At 45.0% G+C, this 24,901-nt stretch overlaps 1 protein-coding gene across 1 annotated transcript in view; it reads right to left on the bottom strand.

The window, feature by feature from the left end:
* Positions 1-24,901, bottom strand: part of klf7b (Kruppel like factor 7b) — a 66,834-nt gene that overhangs the window by 12,074 nt on the left and 29,859 nt on the right. Inside the window, exon 2 of the mRNA XM_085384075.1 lies at positions 13,564-14,215. Within this exon, the coding sequence (XP_085240201.1) occupies positions 13,564-14,215 (652 nt within the window). The remainder of the gene's footprint in view (positions 1-13,563; positions 14,216-24,901) is intronic.

The raw sequence follows: 24,901 nt of genomic DNA on the forward strand, positions 1-24,901 counted from the left end.
CCAACTCTCTCATTCTGCTCCTCAACCCAACACTGACTCTGTGCTTCAAGTCATTCCTCCATTTACAGGCCAACTCTTTAGTTTGGTGTCGATGAAAACATGATCATTGGCCCCGGTCTTGTCCCCCTGTCGTGGTTTGGGAACGAGGGTGCACTGGGCGCGATTCAGCTCTGGCGGAGTTCCACTTGTTCCCCAAATATCTTCATTGGGACTTTAGAGAAAAAAGTTGAGGGTCAGGGTCCCTCGATGAACTCTGACAGGCCAATAATCCTGATGTTGTTCCAGTGAGTACGTCCATCTAAGTCAATATTCTTGTTCTTGAGTTTAGCACAAGCTTGAATGATGCTTCGAGGCCTGGATGCGTTCTTCTGTCGAGCTGGCTTTGGTCTTCAGGTCAGTCAGTGTAGCTTGTCCGTGTCCAGTTTAGCTTTAAGAGAGGCAAGCACTGCTTTAATGTCGGAGGACACGGTCCTTGATATGGACTGTTGGTGCTCCTCCAGTAAGCTGGCCAAGGCGGGCATGCTCATCTGGCTAGCTGAGGAAGGCGAGTCATTTCTTTTGTTGTCTTTTTATTTCGTCAGTCTGGTTCCAGAGGCCATGTAGCTTTTCAAAGAAATACTATTCATTTAAATAAGAAGCCGATCAAGTTTGGGACGAAAAAACCCCACGATAGGTTTCAGGTCAGGGCGGAAAAGCACAATATACGCGCCTACTCCATTCTTCACTCTACCAGAAGTCGATTGATCTCAACAAGGAGTATGGGATAATCTTGACTGAGAACAGAACAAAAAAACCCAACATATTCCTGAAGACTACTTACAGAAATTACAAGAAAGCTGCCTAATGCTTTGTTGAAGAGTAACGGTGGTCTTAAACAATCATATTTAATGTTTGAAGTCTACAAACTCTGTTTTTGTGTTATATGCTTTATTTCTATAATATATGTGTAACAGGTTTAAATACATTTCAATAGTGTTTCCTAGCAAATAATAAAGAAATAATGGGTTTCTCAATGTCTTTGCATAGCACTGTGTCATATATATATATATATATATATATATATATATATATATATATATATATATATATATATATATATATATATATATATATATATATATATATATATATAAAAAAAAGCTGTCCATACCTGAGGCCTTGGAAACTGCCAAGCAAAGACTCACAGCCTTGGCCAGCCGCTTGCGGAGGTACACCAGAGAGATAGAAGGCAGGAGAATAAACCAGCTGTTCTCCACAGAACCAGCAAAGGTGTACTCTCAGTGGCAAGGGAACAATAAGAGAACAGCACCACCAAGGCTGGAGACGGAGCAATACTGGAAGAGCATATGGGAGAAGGACGCAACCCATAACGGCAATGCTCAGTGGCTAGTGGATCTGAGGGCAGACCATAGCAACCTAGAACAGGGTCCAGTAACCAGACATCCAAGCAAGGGTCTCTAGTATGAAGAGTTGGACAGCACCAGGGCCCGACATGGTTCACGCCTACTGGCTGAAGAAGCTGACTGCACTCCACGAGCGTCTGGCAGCACAAATGAACCAGCTGCTAGTTAACAAGAGACACCCGGAATGGCTAACCAAAGGTCGAACGGTCCTGATCCCCAAGGACCTCAAGAAGGGACTGGTCCCATCCAACTACCGACCAATAACCTGCCTCAGTACTACATGGAAGCTCCTGTCAGGCATCATATCGGCTAAGATGAACAGGCACATGGGTCAATACATGAGTGGGGCACAGAAAGGGATTGGCAAGAATACCAGAGGCGTAAAACACCAGCTACTGGTAGACAGAACAGTCAGCTGAGACTGCAAGACCAGACTGACCAACCTGTGCACTGCCTGGATTGATTACAAGAAGGCCTATGACTCAATGCCCCACAGCTGGATACTGGAATGCCTAGAATTCTACAAGATCAACAGGAACCTAAGAGCCTTCATCAGGAACTCAATGGGGATGTGGCGTACAACACTAGAGGCCAACTCCAAGCCCATAGCACAAGTCACCATCAAGCTACCAAGGAGATGCTCTGTCCCCACTGCTGTTCTGCATAGGCCTGAACCCCCTCAGTGAGATCATTAACAAGACTGGCTACGGATACCGACTACGGAACGGAGCAGTTGTCAGCCACCTCCTGTACATGGATGACATCAAGCTGTATGCCAAGAGTGAACGAGACATCGATTCACTGATCCACACTACCAGGCTATACAGCAATGACATTGGAATGTCGTTCGGACTGGAGAAGTGTAGTCGAATGGTAACAAAGAGAGGGAAGGTAGTCAGAAGTGAGGGGATTGAACTACCAGAAGGCAACATTGCAGACATAGAGGACAGTTACAAGTACCTGGGGATTCCGCAGGCAAATGGGAACTATGAAGAGGCCGCTAGAAAGGCTGCAACCACCAAGTACCTGCAGAGGGTCAGGCAAGTCCTGAGGAGTCAGCTGAATGGTAAGAACAAGATCCGGGCCATCAACACATACGCCCTGCCCGTTATCAGGTACCCTGCTGGGGTAATAGGCTGGCCAAAGGAGGAGATAGAAGCCACTGACATAAAGACAAGAAAGCTCCTTACCATGCATGGAGGGTTTCACCCCAAGTCCAGCACCCTGAGGCTGTACGCTAAGTGGAAGGAAGGGGGCCGGGGACTGGTGAGTGTCAGCACCACAGTCCAGGATGAGACAACAAACATCCAAGAATACATTGGGAAGATGGCCCCAACTGACTGAGTGCTCAGTGAATACCTCAGGCAGCAGAAACCCAAGAAAGAGGAGGGAGACGAGGAACCATCATGGAAGGACAGGCCCCTGCACGGTATGTACCACCGGCAGATAGAGGAGGTGGCTGATACCCAGAAATCCTACCAGTGGCTGGACAAAGCTGGACTGAAAGACAGCACAGAGGCACTAATCATGGCAGCACAAGAACAAGCTCTGAGTACAAGATCCATAGAGGCTGGGGTCTATCACACCAGGCAAGACCCCAGGTGCAGGCTGTGTAAAGATGCCCCAGAGACTATCCAGCACATAACAGCAGGGTGCAATATGCTAGCAAGCAAGGCATACATGGAACGCCATAACCAAGTGGTCGGCATTGTCACGGATTGCCGGGGCAAGCCGTGTGGAATGTAGAAAAGGACCCAAAAGGCGGCAGCTCTGGTGCAGGTGAGTGTTTATTGACAGGGGTGTAAGTACAAACAGCAGTGGTGACAAAACATGAAACCGGAAACCTAAACTGGGTAAACTAATAAGACAAACCAGAATGAGGATGCAGGGAGGTCCGGAGAAATACATACGGGGAGACGCAGGGAGACCGAGGGGAAACAACACAGACAAACCAGCGATTACTAAGACAGAAAATACAACTTAAATACACTCAGAACACAGGGAGATTACACACAGGTGGGAGACACAGCTGGGAGTGATTAACATGACGAGACCAGGGAGGCAAACTGAAAACACTCACATAAGACGCAGACCTTCACAATAAAACAGGAACACACGGGGGGGAACAGGGTAAACACCAATTAGAGGTGAACAGAACCAAAATCTCGAAGAGAAAACACAAAACGCTGGGTCAAAAGGACCCAGGATCATGACAGTACCCCCCCCCCCCCCCTCAAAGGCTGGCTCCAGACAGCCCAACAAGAAACAAAACAGCCAGAAAAAACAGAAAACCACCCGGGCGGGCGGCGGGGGCCCAGGAAGGAGGGCTCGAAGCAAAACAAAACCGGAGCACCAGAAGGCCAAAAGACAAAAACAAAAAACGAGTCCAAAACCAAAAGAAACGAAGCACACCAGAACACAGGAAAAAACAGAGTCCAAAACAGAAGAGTTCAGGGGGCCGACAGCACAGGAGTCCAAAACAGTTCAGGGGGCCGACCGTGCGGACGGCAACGGCGGCGACGTGGACACAGTTCGGGGGGCCGGCCGTGCGGAATGCAACGGCGGCCACTCAGGCGATGGTGGTCCGGGGGCTGGCCGTGCGGAAGGCAATGGTGGCCACTCAGGCGATGGCGGTCCGGGGGCCGGCCGTGCGGAAGGCAACGGCGGCCACTCAGGCGATGGCGGTCCGGGGGCCGGCCGTGCGGAAGGCAACAGCGGCGTCGAGGGAGACGACGGAGCAGTTCAGGGGGCCGACCGCGCGGAAGGCAACAGCGGCGACTCAGGCGATGGCGATCCGGACCAGGCGAGGCTGCAGAGGCTGGGCTAGGCGAAGCACAGGCTGAAGCCGGACCAGGCGAAGCACAGGCAGAGGCCGGACCAGGCGAAGCACAGGCAGAGGCCGGACCAGGCGAGGCTGAAGGCTCTGAGGCCGGGCCAGGCGAGGCTGAAGACACGGAGGCTGGGCCAGGCGAGGCTGAAGGCCCTGGAGCTGCAGCAGGCGAGGATGATGATGGAGCTACAGCAGGCGGCTGGACGGGCCCCTCGGACCCTCCAGCGGAGGCTGAACGGGCCCCTCGGACCCTCCAGCGGAGGCAGGAGGCTGAACGGGCCCCTCGGACCCTCCAGCGGAGACAGGAGATGAAGGCCGGAGCGGTCCCTCGGACCCTCCAGCGGAGACAGGAGACGAAGGCCGGAGCGGTCCCTCGGACCCTCCAGCGGAGACTAGAGACGAAGGCCGGAGCGGTCCTACGGACCCTCCAGCAGAAGTCACCACTAAGCCAGCAGTCATGGAGTCCTCTGGCAAACACGAAGGCAACTGGCGATGCACTGAGCACTGGCTCTGCCCAGGCAACGCTGACATGGTGCAGTTCTCAGGTGGCTGCATAAACTTCAGGGGTCCAGAATCAGCCGGGGACTGAGACCTAGCCTCTGGGGAAGCCCTGGAGCGGCAAACTGTGCCAATGGCGGCTGAACCATGAAAAGCACCTCGAGGTGAAATTAGACTTTCTCCCTGCATGGAGTGAATGAGTGAAACCGGTGATACTGGAGCCAGAGCTATGGGTAGCGGGGGCACTGGAGCTACTGGGGCCTGCGCTACAGGCGGCACTGGAGCCACTGGGGCCTGCGCTACAGGCGGCACTGGAGCCACTGGGGCCTGCGCTACAGGCGGCACTGGAGCCACTGGGGCCTGCGCTACAGGCGGCACTGGAGCTACTGGGGCCTGCGCTACAGGCGGCACTGGAGACTGAACTGAAGGGGGCACTGGAGACTGAACTGAAGGGGGCACTGGAGACTGAACTGAAGGGGGCACTGGAGACTGAACTGAAGGGGGCACAGGAGACTGAACTGAAGGAGGCACAGGAGACTGAACTGAAGGAGGCACAGGAGACTGAACTGAAGGAGGCACAGGAGACTGAGCTGAGAGGAGCACTGGCTGCGGGGGAGCTAACTGAGCTGAGAATGGCTGCCGGGGAGCTAACTGAGCTGGGAGTGGCTGCGGGGGAGCTAACTGAGCTGAGAGTGGCTGCGGGGGAGCTAACTGAGCTGAGAGTGGCTGCGGGGGAGCTAACTGAGCTGAGAGTGGCTGCGGGGGAGCTAACTGAGCTGGGAGTGGCTGCGGGGGAGCTAACTGAGCTGGGAGTGGCTGCGGGGGAGCTAACTGAGCAGGTGATATGCTGTTCACAATATCATATGCTGCACAGAACATCGCCCCTGAATGAACAGTCATACAGTCCGAAAATGAAAAAGAGTCCTCACTCACCACAGCCGGCGATTTAGAAGCCCGAACGTCCGGCTGTGGGGTGGCGCGCTTGCGGCGCGATCGGCGTCTCCTCCCCGCAGACGGCTCCGACGGGCCGGGCAAGATCACATCCGGCGAGTCGGGCAGCGAGGCAGTAGTGGCTGAGAGAAGGTGCGGTGTGAGCCGGAGAAAAGCCTGCATGGTCGGAGGGAGCGACTGCAGAAGCCATGGCAGGCCAGAAAAGAGCCGTTGTAGCCGACCTTCCACGGCACGACGGAGCTCCTCTGGAGGGTTCTCTAGCCATAGCCCGAGGAGAATCTCCACATTGTACGTAATGTCGTCCTGGAGCTCCTCGGACGGATTTACTGCCGCTGGGTCCATGGTGGCTGGTTCGTACTGTCACGGATTGCCGGGGCAAGCCGTGTGGAATGTAGAAAAGGACCCAAAAGGCGGCAGCTCTGGTGCAGGTGAGTGTTTATTGACAGGGGTGTAAGTACAAACAGCGGTGGCGACAAAACATGAAACCGGAAACCTAAACTGGGTAAACTAATAAGACAAACCAGAATGAGGATGCAGGGCGGTCCGGAGAAATACATACGGGGAGACGCAGGGAGACCGAGGGGAAACAACACAGACGAACCAGCGATTACTAAGACAGAAAATACAACTTAAATACACTCAGAACACAGGGAGATTACACACAGGTGGGAGACACAGCTGGGAGTGATTAACATGACGAGACCAGGGAGGCAAACTGAAAACACTCACATAAGACGCAGACCTTCACAATAAAACAGGAACACACGGGGGGGAACAGGGTAAACACCAATTAGAGGTGAACAGAACCAAAATCTCGAAGAGAAAACACAAAACGCTGGGTCAAAAGAACCCAGGATCATGACAGGCATAGTGTACAGGAACATCTGTGCCGAGTATAACCTGGAAGTCCCGAGGTCAAAATGGGAGACACCCCCAAGGGTGGTGGAGAATGACCGAGCTAAGATCCTGTGGGACTTCCAGATACAGACGGACAAAATGGTGGTCGCTAACCAACCGGACATAGTGGTGGTAGACAAACAGAATAAGACGGCCGTAGTGATCGATGTAGCGGTTCCTCAGAGAAGAGCTCGAGAGGATGTGGAGGGTGAAGGTGACAGTGGTCCCCGTGGTAATCGGAGCACTAGGTGCGGTGAGTCCCAAGTAGGGCTGCTCGATTATGGCAAAAATGATAATCACGATTATTTTCACTGAAATTGAGATCTCGATTATTTGACGATATTTATTTAACCCTTACGACCTACTATAGAACCAAGTCCGCCAGAGCTTATATTATTTTTTTTACATGCTGTAGTGCCATTTGTGGGAGCATTTCAAGTTGCTATACAACTATTATAGCCCATATTTTAATAATATGTATGCATTAAGTCCATAGTAACTACATTAATTGCAAAAAAGTGCAATAAACTACAAAAAAATTGAAAATCATTTTTGTTTTTTTTACATATATTTCTACTTGGAGAAATTTAAGAGGTTTATCCCTCAAAACTTTAAATACAAAAAAGTTGCAAAAAATAATTTACAACAACAGGAAATTTATTTTGAGTGTCTTCATAGTTTTATTTTGGAGATACACCAATTTTTATATACTGCAGGAAAAACGAAAAAACAATCCTATGATGCAAATTTGCAAAGAAAACAGCATGTGCATCAAAATAAACTATTTCCAGCAGTGCAATTTGAGTTCTAAGCATCCCAGAAACTATTCAGAAAAGTCAAACATGACCAGTATAGGCTTTTAAGGCCTACAAGTAAAAAAAACTACATTTCCGCGAAAATGACGTCATTTCCGGTTTCGGGCAGGAAATGGCGGACATGCGATAATTCACGCTGAGTCTGTTTCACTGTGGGAAGTGTTATGAACAGCTGATCGGATCGGCAAAGCGTGTTTCTGGAATATTATGTTTTTGTTGCTGCAAGCGCTTTTTATGCAATTTTTGCAAAGCTTTATGTGGAAGGAAACCGTGACCGAGGACAAGCTGATGGCATAAGTTGTAAGTACAACTCCTCTGGTTTCATATGCAAAAAAAAACTATTGCGCTAGCTTACACGGCTCAGGGTTCTTCAGGGATTTAAAAATAGTTACACAAAACGGAGCGTGCTGCTCTGACCGGCTTTAAAGGGTTAACAATAACAATGTATTGAATAATGACTTTAAAAAATAATATAAAATAGTGTGCAACACCACTGAAGTTTTTTTTAACCTCTCTTTTCAACCAACGGCAGTCACTCTCCTCTCCAAATAACTTCTGCTTACCTTTCCGAGCTTCCCTCGGGTCCTCTTAATCAGCGGTCTCCAACCTTTTTTGCGCCACGGACCGGTTTATGCCCGACAATATTTTCACGGACCGGCCTTTAAGGTGTCGCGGATAAATGAGGGAGGGGCTAATAATCGGCTCAGTCATTTTTAATGATCGTTGAAAGCCCAGATCGTAATCGTGATTAAAATTCGATTAATTGAGCAGCCCTACTCCCAAGCTAGGCGAGTGGCTCCAGCAGATCCCGGGAACAACATCGGAGATCTCTGTACAGAAGAGCGCAGTCCTGGGAACAGCTAAGATACTGCGCAGGACCCTCAAGCTCACAGGCCTCTGGTAGAGGACCCGAGCTTGAAGGATAAACCGCCCGCAGGGGCGTGCTGGGTGTGTGTGTGTGTGTGTGTGTGTGTATGTATATGTGTATATATATATATATATATATATATATATATATATATATATATATATATATATATATACCTTTTACCAGTAAATATTTCTATTTCCCTCAGGGGTTCATAAGTCTTTGTTACAGCTCTGGTACAGCTGTAAAATATGTGAGTACATGTGATTCTACAGCAGATCACTTCAAGCTCTGCAAAGAACCAAAATACCACCCATGTTCAGCAGCAGTATCTGAATGTGTGAATCCTTCTACTTCACTCCTCAGAGTCCTCTGTGGTCTGACTATGGGACCAATATTTTCTACATAGAATAGAAAAGCACTTGGCAGCTTATCCTGTAGGCCTGTTGAAGAAATGTTACAATCTCAACCTACATGTATGTGCTTGAGTGTGTGTGTGTGTGATACGGGGTATGAGTGCGGGCCGCAGGTGCCAGACAGGCTGTCGTTTCACACTCGTTTTCTGTAATTGGCCCAAGCCCCTCGTCTTCCTTCAATAGGACCCCCCTCAAATACACACACACACACACACACACACACACACACACACACACACACACACACACACCATATCACGCGCACACACACCATATCACGCACACAGTGTTAGAGGAATGAAGCAAGGCCAGCTTGGGCCTGACGCCACAGCAACCATGACGCCAGCCAATTATAGCACGGCAAGGCAAGGATGCATGATAAAGTCACCTAGCAACTGAGAGAAAGAGAGAAGAGAGGAGGGGGGTAGTGGTGTGTCTGTGTGTGTGCGTGTCTGTGTGTGTGTGTGTGAAAGAAAGAGAGAGAGAAAAAGAGAGAGTGAGAGAGCGACTCGGAGAGAGATTAACAGGCATGGACAATCCACCAGCCACCAACCAATTATGGAAGAGTGTGATGCAGTTGCTTGGCAACCCAAACTGAATAAGCAAAAGGGAGAGAGTGAGAGAGAGAGACAGGTTGGAGTTTTGATTCTATGGGGATGTCGAGGGGTTACAGCAGGGCTTCTCCTGACTCCACATGAGGTTGTGGTGTCACCTCATGGGGGTGGAGGTGGGGGGGGGGGGGGGAAGTGGAGGTCTCGACTTAAACCGGAGTGACCAGTGTTTTAACCTGCATGACAGAACACAGACAGAATACACCTCACATCACGTAATATTGAGTCACACAATACAAGCATCATCATTATGAGGTTATGCAGATTTCATTGAACATGCACCTCATGTCCATGGAAAGCTTCACAAATGTTAATGCGGTCCCACTGCTCTCGAATGCAGTGACTCAAGCAAGCTACAACAGTATGCTAAAGAAGTTTCCGAACCACACAGACCCGAGTGGAAAATAACGCCTCTCCTTCACTACATGAAACTGTAACCTACTGATTTGTTGTTGAGGAACTGCTGCATGTGACATAGGACTGTTGAGGAGTGTCTGACTCTGCATTTACACACTGTCACCTACACCCGCCTGTGATGAACTTGAAAATGTTGACAAGTTCAGGACCCAGTCTGGGTGAAACGTGGCCAGCCGAAGTGTCACCCTGGTTAATTTTGTTTTGTAAAAATAAAAAACTGATGGAGGTGAATTTTTATTTTATTTAAACTTTTATTCTATTGCTTAATGTTTCCAAGAAATAACTAATTCTACAAACAACAAATAATCACAGGTAACTACATGCTTACCGAATCTTACGACATGAACTATACTATTGTACTATTTCAAAATAAAAAATGTTATCTTGGTAAAAATGCATAAAATTCTAATACTGTAAACAGTTCAGGATCACCACTATTGACACAGCTCACTTATAAAGGTATTTGTTGCATATTGTGGCTGGTGGTTGGTTGGCAGTGACATTCTGTGCTCTGGTTACACAGGTATAATAGAAAAGGTAAAATGCAATTTATATAATTCCTAATTTATTTACCATTCTATAATAATTGGTTATATACTCCCCCCCTTTTAAGGTTACATACCGACTTTACGTTTTTTTGTAAGGCTGCTATTCATTTGCTTCATTAACTATTTCTGTTGCTGCAGCTGCATCGCTCGGATACCGTGAAAGGTTCAGTTAGCGCAACATACCTGCTAACTTGCACTAAATCACTCACACTGAGTGAGGTGCTGCAGACTGCTGAGAAATTCATTTTCACTTTAACTACCATTTTCTTTTCTCTTCCTCTCTTGCTGAACTTATGTGGCCTGTGGCTGACAAACGGGCGTTTCTGCAGTTTGACTACATCACTGCTGTTTGCATCTCTATTTTATACAACAACAAAAAAAGACACCAGTGATATATGCTTACACTGGTTCAGCCAATGTATCTTTTATTACTTTGTTTAATCAAACAATGCATTAATAATTGTAACTAAATTAAGTTAGGAAGGATTTTGACTGATTGCCTGCAGAAGCTAGGCATAAGATGATAATGACAATCAGCATTCCAGCGAGCTGCAAAGTGATGCATGCAAATCCTCATATTTTATTGCTCTTATGTATTTATTCATTTACTTTTTTGGCTGTAGAACAAAACTCCTCCACACTGAGCTCGTGCTCATTCAAAAATGTGCAGCAAAGACTTTTGAAAGGCAAAGCCTCTTTCCAAAACTGGCCAACTATCCCGCTAACTTGGCTGCCAAATATGTAGTTAAGTATATTGTGTTGAAGCGCAAAGTGATACAATTAGCTGTGTACTTCTTTTAAAGATCCAACCACATCCAAGAAACTGAAAAGTAAAACAGTGGAGAACTAGACAAACCCTGGCTGCGACTCAGAACAGCGCCGGCTGGGCACTTTAGAGATTAAGTGAATTCATTTGCGTCTATCCGTTGCATCTATTAATGTTTCTGTTCACCCCTAATTGAACATTTCCGTATAAGAAAGGAAAAAAAGGAGAAATTGTTTTCAGTATGAACGCTTTAATACGTTTTCTACAAAAAAAGGAAATGAAGCACACGTGCAGCATAGCCGCTGACAGACCTCAATATAATGATGTTTCTAATGGCCTCTGGTGTGCACTATGTGACAGTAAGTGTATTGACACTGTGCAGGCTTTCTACTGCTGCTCCTCCCTGTAGTTTCTGCTATGCTAATCCCTCCCTACATGTATGTTCAATGATTTATGGTTATAATAACCCAAAAAGAGGATTAAGCTAATTAAACCACAGCACTGCGCTTGTAATGAACACATCGGGAGGGAATACACCACCCCCACATTTATGCCACACACGCGCGCGCACACACACATACAGAGTGTGGAAGCTACTGTGTCTTCAGGGTGTCCTCTTCGTCTTTTTTCCCCACAGTGAAGGATTCTGCCTTTAAAAGCTCATCGTTGGTTAGCATGACTCGTCTGTGGAATAATCAGAAGATTAAAGATACCCGAGCTCGCGTCAGGGCACCAGAAAACTAGCAGCTCCACTCTGGATTAGCTACAATAAAGCTACAGTGGTGGGTTCCCCCAGCTATGCCAGGTGCTGCCCTGGAATGTAATGCAATGGTTGCTGGGGATCATATAAGCCTGTAACATGCTGGATTTATGATGCCAAAGTTGCCGGTATTAATACAGACGAGGTCTTCAGGCTACGTACTGTGATCCTGGTGAAACTGCTAACACTGTATGATGACAACTGGAGGACATAAACCGCTACAGTAAATGATGGTGTGGTTAAAGCTAAAGTTGAATAATGCTACCTTCAGGTGGTACAAATCTGCACATCCCCTATGCTGCAGATAAATGATGGGTTCAGCCCGAGTCACTCAGGCAGAAGTTTTTAAATCCAGGAGGCTTTTTTTTGTTACCTCGAAACTGATGAGTGGATTTGTCAGAATGTGAAAATCAACTGTGCACTGGTTCCTGTCACTAAAACTAGAGATACACTATGCTGCCAAAAGTATTCACTCACCCATCCAAATCATTGAATTCATGTGTTCCAATTACTTCCCTGACTGGAGGTGTATAAAATCAAGCAACTGGGCATGCAGACCGCTTTTCCAAACATTTCTGAAAGAATGGGGGGCTCTCAGGAGCGCCAGCAACTCCGCCATGAAGTGTTCGGCCATGTAAAATCACAGAGTGGGGTTAGTGGATGCTGAGGTGCGGAGAGTTTTGTTGAATGGGTTTCTACCCTGGAGCTTAATGATCCAGTTATGAGTCAGGTATTTATAAGCCATAAATACCATATTTCGGTTATTTATCTGTCATTTGTTATGACTAATGATAAATGTCTTGGTAAAATCTTTTAAATCTGAATAACCTTCAGAAACATGGATCTGCTTCTCTGTCATAATTTACTTTGTGACCTATACAGATGGATTATTACAGAGTAAAATACAAGGAATATAAAGTTTATTCATCTTAGGCTACATCAGTCAAATCCATCTTTGATTATGAGTCTACTTCAACAAGCCAAAGCCTGTCTCCTCATGCTTTCACTACAGAAAACTCGCAGCTCCCTGCCCCTTCCTGGTCGCATTAGCCGGCATGTGTTCTGTTTGAGGGTCACAGATGGGGCAGCTGCAGTAAGCAGCTAAAGCTGCACGTCAGACCCAGTTGGACACGGCTGAATTGGCAAAGTAATTTACTACCAGTCTATCAATCATCAGGCAATTACTGAGGCAGGGCCTTTCTGGCACTGAGGTGATATCAAGAAGCAAATGAATAATTCTGGAGGATCATCTGAGAAGCACAAGAAGAAGAAAAGAGCTTTTAATCTCTTTTAAAAATCCATCAGATGTTTTCTTTGCAGATTTCTGCGGAAACTCAACCAAATCATAGTGTGAAACATCATAAAACAGCACGCTAAGCTGTACTCAAAGCTTCCAGCTCCAGGCTAGAGTCTTTAATTCAAAATCAGAAGCTTCTAACCCGCAGACATCATCAGACAACACCTCTTCCCTCCTTGCCAGTCAGAGTTGTACTTTTCTTCCGCTTCACTAACTGAGGGCAGTTAAACAGTCAGGCACGTTTGTCCGAAACTTCTTAGTTGCCACGTCTGTGTGCTGCACTTTACTAAAATCATGGGGAGCATTTCACAGTGACAACTTTGAGCCCACTCTGTGCACTGATCAAAATGTTTTCAGTGTTGTGTTTTACAAGTTCTTGCATGCTTTCAAACTGCAGGAAAAAACGCCACGTGGAAAACTTTAAGTTCATCAGAAACACTAGTGGCATCGTGAATTGAATTCCTGGGAATGCAATTAAGGTTTTACCTGTGTGGGTCCTCTGATGTGCCTTCAGGTGGGAGCTCTTGGTGTAAACCTTCCTGCAACCATTAAACTGGCACCGGTGGACTCTCTTCTTGTTCTCTGGTACGTCTCCTGCCAGACTTCCCACCCCTCCCTGCTCGCTGTCACTGAGGGCTCCTCCTCGGCCTGGTGGGGATGGTAACGCTCGCGCTGCTACCAGCTTAGCCGCCCCTAATCCCACCTTCTTTGCCACCAGTTTGAGCGTTAATGTGCCGTCTGCTGTTGCAGTGAGCGTCTGTGTGGGCTTAATAAGGTGTCGGCCAAGCTCCGGTGATGATGGCGGTGTTAGGGAAGTGACAGCGGCACTAAGCTGAGCTGCACTGACTCCTCCGAGGACTTGCTCCTTGCCTGTGAGGGTTTCAGGCCCAGCTGATGTCTGGTTCTTGTTGGGATTGGGAACGTGTAGAATTTTGGCCTGCACCTTGGGGAGGGTCACAAGTAGCGAAGGTGGACTGGGCTGGTCAGGGAGGCTGGGAAGGAGGGGGTCCATCAGGTCTTCATCACTGTCACCCCCCTGCATAAACGCTGGCGTTAAGAGGCAGTCCAGCTCATCGTCAAAGAGCTCTGAGAGTCGCTTGGGCTCGGTCTGTAGATACCGCTCCAACTCTAGACACGTCTGCAAGAGAAGCACAAACCGAGGGTCAATATTTGTGTACCTTTAAAAAGAACAGTTGGCTATCACAGTTTATCCAGGATTATAACACAAGCTTCCTATTTTACAAACGCTCTTTAAACGACTGTAACTGTTACCGTTAGTGCTAAAACTCAAAGGGTTTTGGAAAGAAGAGAGGAGCTTTACGGAGGTTCACGGTGTACCAAAGCAACACAGGGACAAGCAGACAGAAAAATCAGCCCCTCCGAGGTGCGCTTCACATGACTGTGACTCCTCAATCACTCTGGGCAAGAAATTCAAATGCTTTCCTAAAGATGAAAAATCATAAATAAGTCCTGCTGACCTCTATGACACTTGTGTGATTAAGAGTTTAAAAAAGTAAATTTTCTCGTGTCCACAACTGACCACCTTGAGATTTTTGCCTATCCTGGTACTTTTACTGCTGACATAAAGTAAGGACAGTTATTGTTTTCATGCATGAAAAAGTTTGGCATCAAATATTTGAACAAACAGCCAACGCACTGCCTGGTGTGATTTTTTTTTGTTTGTTTTTTTGTACATTGCTATACTCAGTACGTTTCTCCAAACTGCAGACATTTCAGAGACCTTGTTTACCAGTCTGTTTAAGTTCAGGTACCTGCTGTAGGCTTAATATTTCTCTGCAGCTGTTGACCATGTTACCTGGCACACGGCCGTCCTGAGAGAGGAGGGATTTAGCCTGTGATTGATTGCTGCTGCCCGGCCAAGCTCTCTGGAGCCCTGAACTGTGGAAGCCTTTCCTGTTCCCACCCCCGCTCACCCAAATCAACCAACCATGGACGTTATATCGCAAGACAGGGAAAAGAAGGGAAGTCAGATGACAAGAGGACAAGTCCAAGAATGACACAGAGGAAGTAATGGAGACAAGGAGGGGAAAAAATAAGGAAAAATAAGCGAGTGATCCTAAAATTCTTTATTTATCAAGCAACAACAGAGACATCTGCACTTTTTTTAAAACCACTGTTCACTTGCTGTTGGCAGCATCACCACAGTTGTTGGTCTGCCAGCCTTCAGTGCCTCGGTCAAGGGCACCTGCCACATTATCTCAAGGGATCTGAGCCAAAAACCTTCCAGTCACTAACCTACTTTTACTACTGCGAGGCTGCACTTCTCCTTTGAAAACTTTTATGCTTTCTGTGATTCTTGTTTTGTCTCTGCTAAAAATCTACCTACTGCACTTTTCAGGTCTCAGAGAAGCTGTTCGATTGATCTTGTTGTTGCTTTGAACGTTCCGACCCACAACACAGCTTACTGCCGAAATCCCGCCTGCATGTTCAGGCATGAAAAAAAAGACAAGTGTACCACCTATAGAGGTGCATGATCTAAAGAGATACAAGTAAAGCTCACACACCTGCTAATATGGGGGTTAGCTAAAAAAAACAGCCTTCATTAAAGAGTAAAAAGAGGGTAAAAGGAGAAACACTGAGAAGTACATGTTACTGAATACAGAAACGGATACAAACCAGATGTTAGACCACAGGAGTTCAAAGCAGCAGCTACATTTTTATGATGTCTTATCATATTCTTTCATGTTTACAATAATAAGGCACTTTTGGTTTGGAAATGTAATCCTGAAAATACTTAAGGATGGATTTCGTGACTGCTCAAAGTCAAATCTGATCCTGTTTTCATGAGCAAATGTTTTTGCTCTCTGTATTTTACTTTTTCATATTGGTGACACATCTTTCAATACGCAACTTTAAACAACAGAAGCTAATTTGGACTAAATTGTAGCTTCCCTTCAGCTCAGACTCAATCATACTGCGGTAACAAGCAGTAAATTAACTAAATTAAATTAATGTGCATAATTTTGGAGGCACTGAGGACTTTTATTCTCTATAAAGACCTTTGACATGAGGGGTTTGCATTTGCATGTCATGAGTTTGCTTTTCTTTTAGTCTTTCCATCTTTGTCTCTATTCTTTAACTTCTATTGGAATGATTTTCCTCATAACGGTGAAAAGTTTACGAACACCATCCACAAAATGGGACGCTTATCTCGGAAACAGTAAACACTGGATGCCCGGACGCTGGTATATGTAGAAGACCAGACTGTGATATGATAAATGCAGCTACTTTTGTATCTCATCACAATGTGTTTCATAGAAAATACAGTTGGAAAACCTGGCTTCAAACCATGTAGTAGACAGAAATATGTTTTCAATGTCTGTGTTGCTGTTCGGTCTCACAGGAACTAAACAAAATGTTTTGATCTTTTTTCTTTATGTCAAAAGTCCCCCACTCTGTCCACTCAGCACTTTCTGAAAGCTACCTGGCTGTGGCACTGTCTGTCCTGCTGCATGATGCATTTAATGTCTCCTCTTGGAAAATGAATTTCCTGCGTTTGGCCAACGGCCTTTGGCAGCCTCAAAGTTCTCATCCTGATCCTCTGGTTCCTTCCACCTCTGTCATTGAAGCAAATTACAGCTACTAGATAAATGTGTGTGTGTGTGTGTGTGTTTTAGCTGCAGCTGGTTGACTCCGTCCATTCAGACGGGCCGGCTCTGGAGATTTACTTCGCTCAGCCTGAGTGATGAGACAAACCAACACATTTAGTCACAACATCTGTTGAGTGGTGATAAGCTGAACTTCCTCTCCGTCTTTCCTTTCCCTTTTTTTCCTTCTGTTTAAAAGAATGCCCTTTCCCCCCTTAAGGATGCACATTTGCATCTGAATAAAAATCAAAGATATTTCTTAGGGGGTGGGGCTTCCATAAAGAAACTTGAAAATGATAAGCATGTTTGTACCGACATCTTGCAACAATGACTTTTGTAAAGCTACCAGTGCTGCAAGGAAAAAACCTTCTTGTTAGCCTTTTGTCCAGACAGTTGCTTTGTTTTGTTAGCGTTTGTGTTCAACTCATTCATTGCTGTGTGCAACACAACAGAGCAGGGCATGCTAAAGGGTCTGTTATATCTCCGTTTAAAGATTAGGTACCGCTAATGGATCAGGAAGCAAATCGAAACTCAGGCTGCCAACTGTTTTATGGTGAGATAAAAGAGCCTCATGCTTGGATATTGGAATAATGATTACAACGATAGGAAGCTCTACAAGAAAAAAATAATGAAATGACACATTAGTCACCTTCAATGATTTGAAACTTAATGGAAGAGGTTATTTGAGATGGCTTTGGATCTTTGAGAAAGGATTTAATTTTTCAATTTCTAGATAAAGACCAAACCAATAAATGTGGTAATTTAAACTTAATTTACCATTCTTGTTTTTTGTTGTTCTGATTGGATTCTGATTGAATTTAGTTGCTGAGATTTTAAGTTTTACAACAGAATCTGGCAGGTGCTGGAGAACTTGGTGCAATCCTGGTTTAATCCTAATCCTGGCATGAGCAACTGGAAGAAACAATGACTTACTTTCAACAGTATGAAATGAGTTTAGAAATGCTTAAAAAAACCTTTTCCCTCCATCTCCACATGGATTTGACAAATGTGACAACGCAGCATGTGATAAAAACTGAATGGAGAGAGAATATTTTCATATTTTCATGACAGGTCCTACTTTTTAACCTTTTTTTTCTGTGCTTTTGCTTCTTTATTAAAAACAAGTCTGTCTGAGTTGATTTTAATAACATTTTATAACTCAACGGGCTTAAGACGATATCGAGTTGTAAAGGTCATCTAAATGAGGAGCTCTGAATTTATGGGCTTCTTTGTTTGTGTGTTTGTTAATATTATTGGAGATTATGCCTTCATCCTGAGGGATTAGGCTCTTAAAGCTTGCAGAGTACATGCAAAGTATTACTAGAGATAAAAAGAAAAGTTTTGCAAGATTTTCACTAAAACACTGTTATCCTCTCCGGGTCTCAGCAGAATAAAGTTTGGCTGCTGTACTGTATGTGTAACACATACATAATTCATCATCCTGGAACACAGCCGCCGAGCCATTAATATTAGCTTGCTTTGATACTGTAAATACAGCCTCTGTCAGTGATTTCTGAGAGCATGCTGTACTATTGTTTTATCTTGGACTAGAAATCAAAAATAGAAAGGTCTGCTTGTCTCCTGGTGGGGGCTGGACCGATGCTGACGATAGTGGGAGGTGGGTGGGGAGGACAGAGGGTAGAGGGAGCCCGAGGCTGTGCAAGAAGAGCGAGCGGCAATCAAACCCACGGCCAGCATTGAACGCGCCACCTCTGACATCACACACATGACCTTCTCCTTCATCTGTCTCTCCTACACACCATGAATATCAGGTAACAATGACATGTTGGGCCTGCAGCATATTAGTGTGTGTGTGTGTGTGTGTGTGTGTGTGTGTGTGTGTGTGTGTGTGTGTGTGTGTGTGTGTGTGTGTGTGTGTGTGTGTGTGTATGACTGTGGATGCTGGCTAACAGCTCAGACTGATAGCATGTGCAGGGCTCACCTCCTGTTTCCCTGCTTAGTCCCACACCATATGGAGAAAGGTCACATCGAATAACACATACAAACACACACACACACATAGACACACACAGACACACACAAGCACAGCGTGGATTTTACAACGAAACTCTCCTTGTTGAATCATCAGTGCAAACAATGCAACACGGAGCAGAAGAAAATCTCGTTTACTGAGAAAAAAGGTTAAAAACAAGCAAACCTTTGCAGGACAAAACCAAAAAAACTCACTGTAGGATGGAGTTTCGGATCAGCAGCTAACATCCAGAAAAAATGAGCAGATGAATGAGAAACAAAGGTATTTTGACTTGCGAGCAGTTATTCCATTAAGATGCACAATACACGTCAAATTGCTTTACTTAAGTACAGCTGCAAGCAGCAAGGGCTTTGCAAACAAGTACGACAGGTAATAAACGTCACTGTAAATGTGCTAATGTGACAGCAGAGCTACAGATTGGCTTCTTATCATTAGCAAAGGAGCCTCAATAATTTACAAACATTGTTGAATGATTCAGGATCGTCAGGTATTTCTGTGAATTTGGAAGAAATACTTCCAGAAGCAGCAGCTCTGCTGTTCATTTTGCTTTTTTTAGTGTTCCTTCATTGAAGTAAATGAAGAAAGATTCAAAGTAGTCAAGTCAAACGAGGTTAGGGGCAAATATGGGGGGCGCCGCTGCCGTGAGCACGGACCAATTTATTTGAAAGCCATTCCGAGATTCTACAATTTATTTATCTGTAAAATCAACTGCAGTGCATTGGAGTGAGATCAGCAAGTGGATGTGCTCCATGTGATCGAATGAAACAAAAACAATCAGGAAAAAAATAAAAATTCAATCTTTGTCCCCCTTGAATCCTCTATTTTCCCTTTGTATCTGAGTGCCTGATTGAACATCTCTTCTAAAAAAGCTAGCACTAATATGCAGGTCCTGCCTCTGTGTGTGTCCTCAGCCTGCTGAGGTCCATTAATAATGAATGCAGAAAGCAGAGGGCTTTGGATGGAAGCGCTAAGAGCTTTTGACAGACAAAGGATCATCGAGGACGCAGCTCAACAAACAGACTAAAGTGGATTCAGCAGGAGATGCTCCGTCTGTGTTTACATGCGCACGGTTATCTGACTATTACCAACATTTCCATTAGGACAATGGCGAGATGCAGCCATTTATGTTATTCTGTAAAGTGATACTTCCAACAACGATCTGCCTCGCATGTGGTCAATGGCTGACTGAACGCCACGACAAATACGAAAGGCTCTTTGCCCTGCGAGGCTTTAGATTTCATAAAGCACTGAAACTGATTAAGATACACAACATGTACCAACCAGTCATTAACTAGTTGGTGGGTGACACGACCACACAATCTTTTACACACTCTATCATCTATTAGTCGAGTCAAATGAAGCATCGTTTTGCAAATTCTCAAATCTGCCCGGTTTATTTTCCAAACAAATTTTTTGATGGAGCAGTAGAGAGCAAAGAGGGCATGATGTGACCATTATTATCACGGATGTCAGCAGGCGACACACACACACACACACGCACACGCTATACAAGGAATCTCAGTTAAAAGCTCTTAAGGCAAAGCAGGGGCACTAAAAACACAAAGGGTTTGACAGCAGTCTCCTTAAAGCTCAGACTTACAGCAATAACAACCGAACTCTTAAAAAACCCTTGTATTTTTTTATTTCGTTTTTGGTCCCATTGTGAGGGTAAAGACATCTGTCTAATGACAGACAGAATGCAGAGCAGCAGCTCAGTCAGCAGGGGATCAACATGCTGCGAATCACATGACGCGAATGTGGAGGTTAGGTAAAAAAATTTAAAAAACAACAACAAAAAACAGCCTTTTTGTCAAAGAGAGGCATTACTGCTTGTGATAAGCTGAGTAGCCATATTAGTTGTCCACATTCCAGCTCCTGCACCGTGTCCATACCTGATGGATTCACCAGTGAAACGTGGATCTTGTATTTGCTTGTAGCTCTTACAGCCTTACACACAAATTCCCAGTTAAACACAATGATATAAAACATGTTGAGTATAGCCAATATATCCACTCCAAATGTCTGCTTCAGGTACGTGAATGCAAAGCAACCACCTGGGTGATGTGATCATTTTAAAGTTTGCTGTGTTTTCTTTTTTTAATGCTTCTGGTTCAAAAGAACCCAGGGTTTGCATGATTGTTCTCGCCTCAGTCTCAGTATAGCCCAGTGTTTTCTGTGCTTCCTCACATTAGTCACCATAAATATAGTGGTGCGACAGCTACCCTTGTGCAAACCTCCCCACAGACTGTTACTGCCGCTCCGGATTGTGGAATCAGTTTCCTCTCATGTTGCTGTAAAACACTTTCTCCGGTCTGATCCTTTCAGTTGGTTCCTGTCTCTCTTTATCTGCGCGTGTATTCCAATATGTTTATTCCCCTCCACATTATACAGCTTTTGGCTTCAATTTATGTTTTTCTCTTTACTTTCTCATACAAAGAGGTCCTAATTAAAGTGCTTTGGCTCCCATAAACTGCTCTTTGAAGCGCTACCTCTTGATGGATCTCGGTCTCTCCACGCAGCGGGCTCTGATGGCTAATTAGCCACTCAAAAGAAAAGGCAAAAAGAGGCTCTTTATTCAGTTAATTTGCTGATGTGACTGTGTACACAGAGGATGTGCATGTTTGTGAGAGTGAGAGGAGCATAATGACTTTTAACTGATGTGTGTGAATATGAGACGCCTCGTGCTTGAGAGTGCTTGTGCGCAATATCAAAGCTTCAGTGTCGGCAGAGTAGATGCGTGCTTGATGTTTCGTTGAAGACTGAAGCCGAGCTTGAGCGATGTGACGCTCGTTCAGCTGTGTCTGCACGGAGTTACGGTTTATAACTAGGCGATGGTGGTGATGTGGCCAAAAAAGATCATCCAACAACCTTCCAGAATCATTTCTTTTAATTTAGTGTGGCAATTTAGTAAATCTTTAATCTTAAAAATGTGAAACTTCGACAAGGAGTCTAAGATTGTTGAACGAGGAGCATTACTACCCAGGTGAGGGGGAGAACGGCGAGGGATGGAACAGCTTGACTTTTCAAGCTATTTTCCTCACGCTACAGTTACGATGTGCATCTGAACACCTAAAACAGCTATTTTATTTTATTTATGTAGCGCCAAATCACAACAACAGTCAGCTCAAGGTCCTTTAGGTTGTAAAGAGCCTACGGCGAAACTCCCAACAAGCATGGCAAGCAAGCTCTTGGTGACAATGGGAATGAAAAACTCCCCTTTAACAGGATGAAACCTCAGGCAGAATCAGGCCCAGAGGTCAGCCATCTGCCGTGACTGGTTTTGGTTATTTTTATGCTAATCATGCAGCTAATACAAGTCTCCAAATAAATAAATAAATCAAATACGTGGACACCTGAACATCCCACATAAGTGGCCATAGATGTAATTACAATGCCATGCATATTCACGTGCTACTGTAACAGCCAAAACTCTTCTAGGTTCACTCCTGCCACATGATTTCTGAGCCTGGCTCTGCAAATTTGATCCCATTCAGTTACAAGAGCATTAGCGAGGTCCAACACTGATGCTGGGAGATAAGGCCTGGCTCACAGTCAGTGTCACAGATGTAGCTGAGGTCAGGATAGCACAACATCTGCTGGCATGCCACTTTGTACTGTTTGATTTTATAATTTTATAATTTCCTAAAACAAAAAAAACCCAGACTAAATCTATATGAGCAGAGGTGGTCAAAACCATTGCAAACCACTGCGCTACGAAGTGTAACACAGCAGCATAAATAATGCAGTCTGCACCTCAGCACGCACACAGACAGCTGCCATTTTGGAGACACCAGTTTCCTCATGCCTGCACTGCACTGGCCAGCTGCAGTAATGAGCCAAAACTGCTGGATGGTGACCATTCCCACACGCCTCTGCTTCCAATAACAACACTGCAACTGTTTCCAATAGCAGTGAAGCCTCATTGACCAGGTCGCCGTTCTGACATATCTCATGTGCGCCGCAGAGGTAAAATATTAGAACACAAAAGCCATCTGACTTTTAAGAAGTCTTACAAAAACCTGAAGTCATTTCTTTATTTTAATACCAGTGGGTGGGATTTCATACACTTTTACTTAACTAAAGCAGCAGAAAGCCTTTACCTTTACTGGTAAAGGGAAAGCTGAAGGATAGACTTTCATTCTGGTAGCACAACTTGAATCTTTTTGTATATAACTTATTTATTTATTGCATATATTTATTAGAATCATAACACATAAATCAATTAATAACCAATCTCACAATTTGTAATACTAATGCAGCATAGTTGCCTAGGAACTGTGAATAAAAAGGATCGAGGCTCCTCCCACACAGCTCTCACATCTTAAGACACCATTAAATCCACAAACACCACTGATTACTGGCAGTAAGTCCAAAAGAGGGTTCAGGTTCATCCTACCAAGCACACGCACACACACACACACACGCACGCACGCACGCACGCACGCACACACACACACACACACACACACACACTAATGAGCAAAGAAAAAAAAAGACACCACTGAATACTGCTACAGTGACAGAGCCGACTGTGTTTGTGCGAACACCTGTGTGTGGTGTTAGTGAATTCAGCTATCCTCTCACTCCGCCTTGATTGAAAACGCAGCACGATAAACAGAGAGTCCTGTGGGGTCTGATTTGAAAAGCAGGAGGAGGCTTCAACAAAAGAGGTTAATAGAGACGAGACCCGACGGAAGAACAAGGCGACATGAGTGAAAATCGCTCGGATCAAAGTCTGGGCGAAGGTTAAGGTAGAAAAACACGGCTCAGTCAGTCAGGGATTGCTATGAATGTATATTGTCTTTTTTGGTTTTAATCTTTTAGTTGTAAACAGCCCCACTAGAGCAGAATTTCAAATATGCTTTAAAAAAATCATTTCTATATTGCCAGAGTTTAAATTATAGCTTTTAAACTGTTGTTGTTTGTGCAGATATATTGTCACTAGTGGCAAAAACAAGTAATGCAAACGGCCATGTTTAATCTAACATAAGACAGATCGAAAGAGATGACTCGAACAGCTGAGAGGAAATTAAAAAGCAGTGAGCTCCAAAGAACGAGACAAAGAAATGTAATTAGCCAATGAGAGCGAGAGAGAGCGCTGGAGTGAGCGAGTGCATGAAGGCGGGAGGCTCGAAGCTTTTAGCGCTCACACACAGATGCACACACGCACACACACACCGCATCACCTCTGACCTCCAGCCTCAGCCAATGAAATTTTAATCAACGGTCTCTGATGGAGGAGAGCACTCAGACTCTCCTGCTGTGTAACTGCTCTCTCTCCCTCTAATTCCATCTTCCCTCTATTCTCTCCATCTTTTCATGCCTTTGAGCAGCCCGTCCCTCCCCCCTCTCCTCCCTCTCCTCCTTCTCACCTCTATAAACTCCATCTTTCTCTCTCCCTCGCTCTCTCTTCATCGTGCACATTTCACTCCTTCCTTTCTCATTCACAAAGCAAAGGTCACCTGCTCCACTTGTCTTCCACTTCTCTTTAGTCGTCTCAGCCTCTCCGGTTTCTCGTTCTCGCCCCCGCTTTATGTCTCCCTCTGCCTATTTCTTAACATTTGAAGAATCTCATTATTCTTCTTCTACTTCTTTTTTTTTTAACTTACAAGCATTAAAGCAAATCCTGCCTTCAACTTTAACTGATAATTATTAAGTATGATTGCTTTTTTTTTTAGTTTTTCCATATGCACTCTGGCTGCAGAGTCACAAATAAATAAAAAACAAAACAGCCAAAAGCCTCTTATGGATTTTTGTATAGAACTTAAATAAAAATTATAGAGATTTATGGGCTTTACTGCAGTGAAGGTGTCAAAAAAAAACAACAACCCCAAAACAGATCGTATATCCAATCAACTCCAATTTAAAGACTGTAACTTTAGGCTGTGGTCTGCTCGCTGTTATCTCTGAGTTATTAAGTCTAGATCTGCACACTGCTCGACATTAAGACACTAAGAGTAACAAATATACCCCAACATCGATATCACTGCTACACAATTGCTCCACTTATTTACAAGAGAGGAAAAAAAAACACATTATCCTTCAGTTTAGCTCACAACAGTAACCAGCATCACCTGAGTTGTGACGTAACTTAAAATGATGCCGTGGACACACAAGTTAAACAGTTAAAAAAAAGCCCTCAGAATATAGTGTGTGTGTGTGTGTGTGTATGTGTATGTATGCATGTGTGGGATTTTTGCACTCCAAACTGTCATAACAGACG

Source organism: Rhamphochromis longiceps, linkage group LG16, assembly GCF_057381845.1.
Source record: "Rhamphochromis longiceps isolate RC_006_pf linkage group LG16, R_longiceps_female_GT1.1, whole genome shotgun sequence".
NCBI classification, from domain to species: domain Eukaryota; kingdom Metazoa; phylum Chordata; class Actinopteri; order Cichliformes; family Cichlidae; genus Rhamphochromis; species Rhamphochromis longiceps.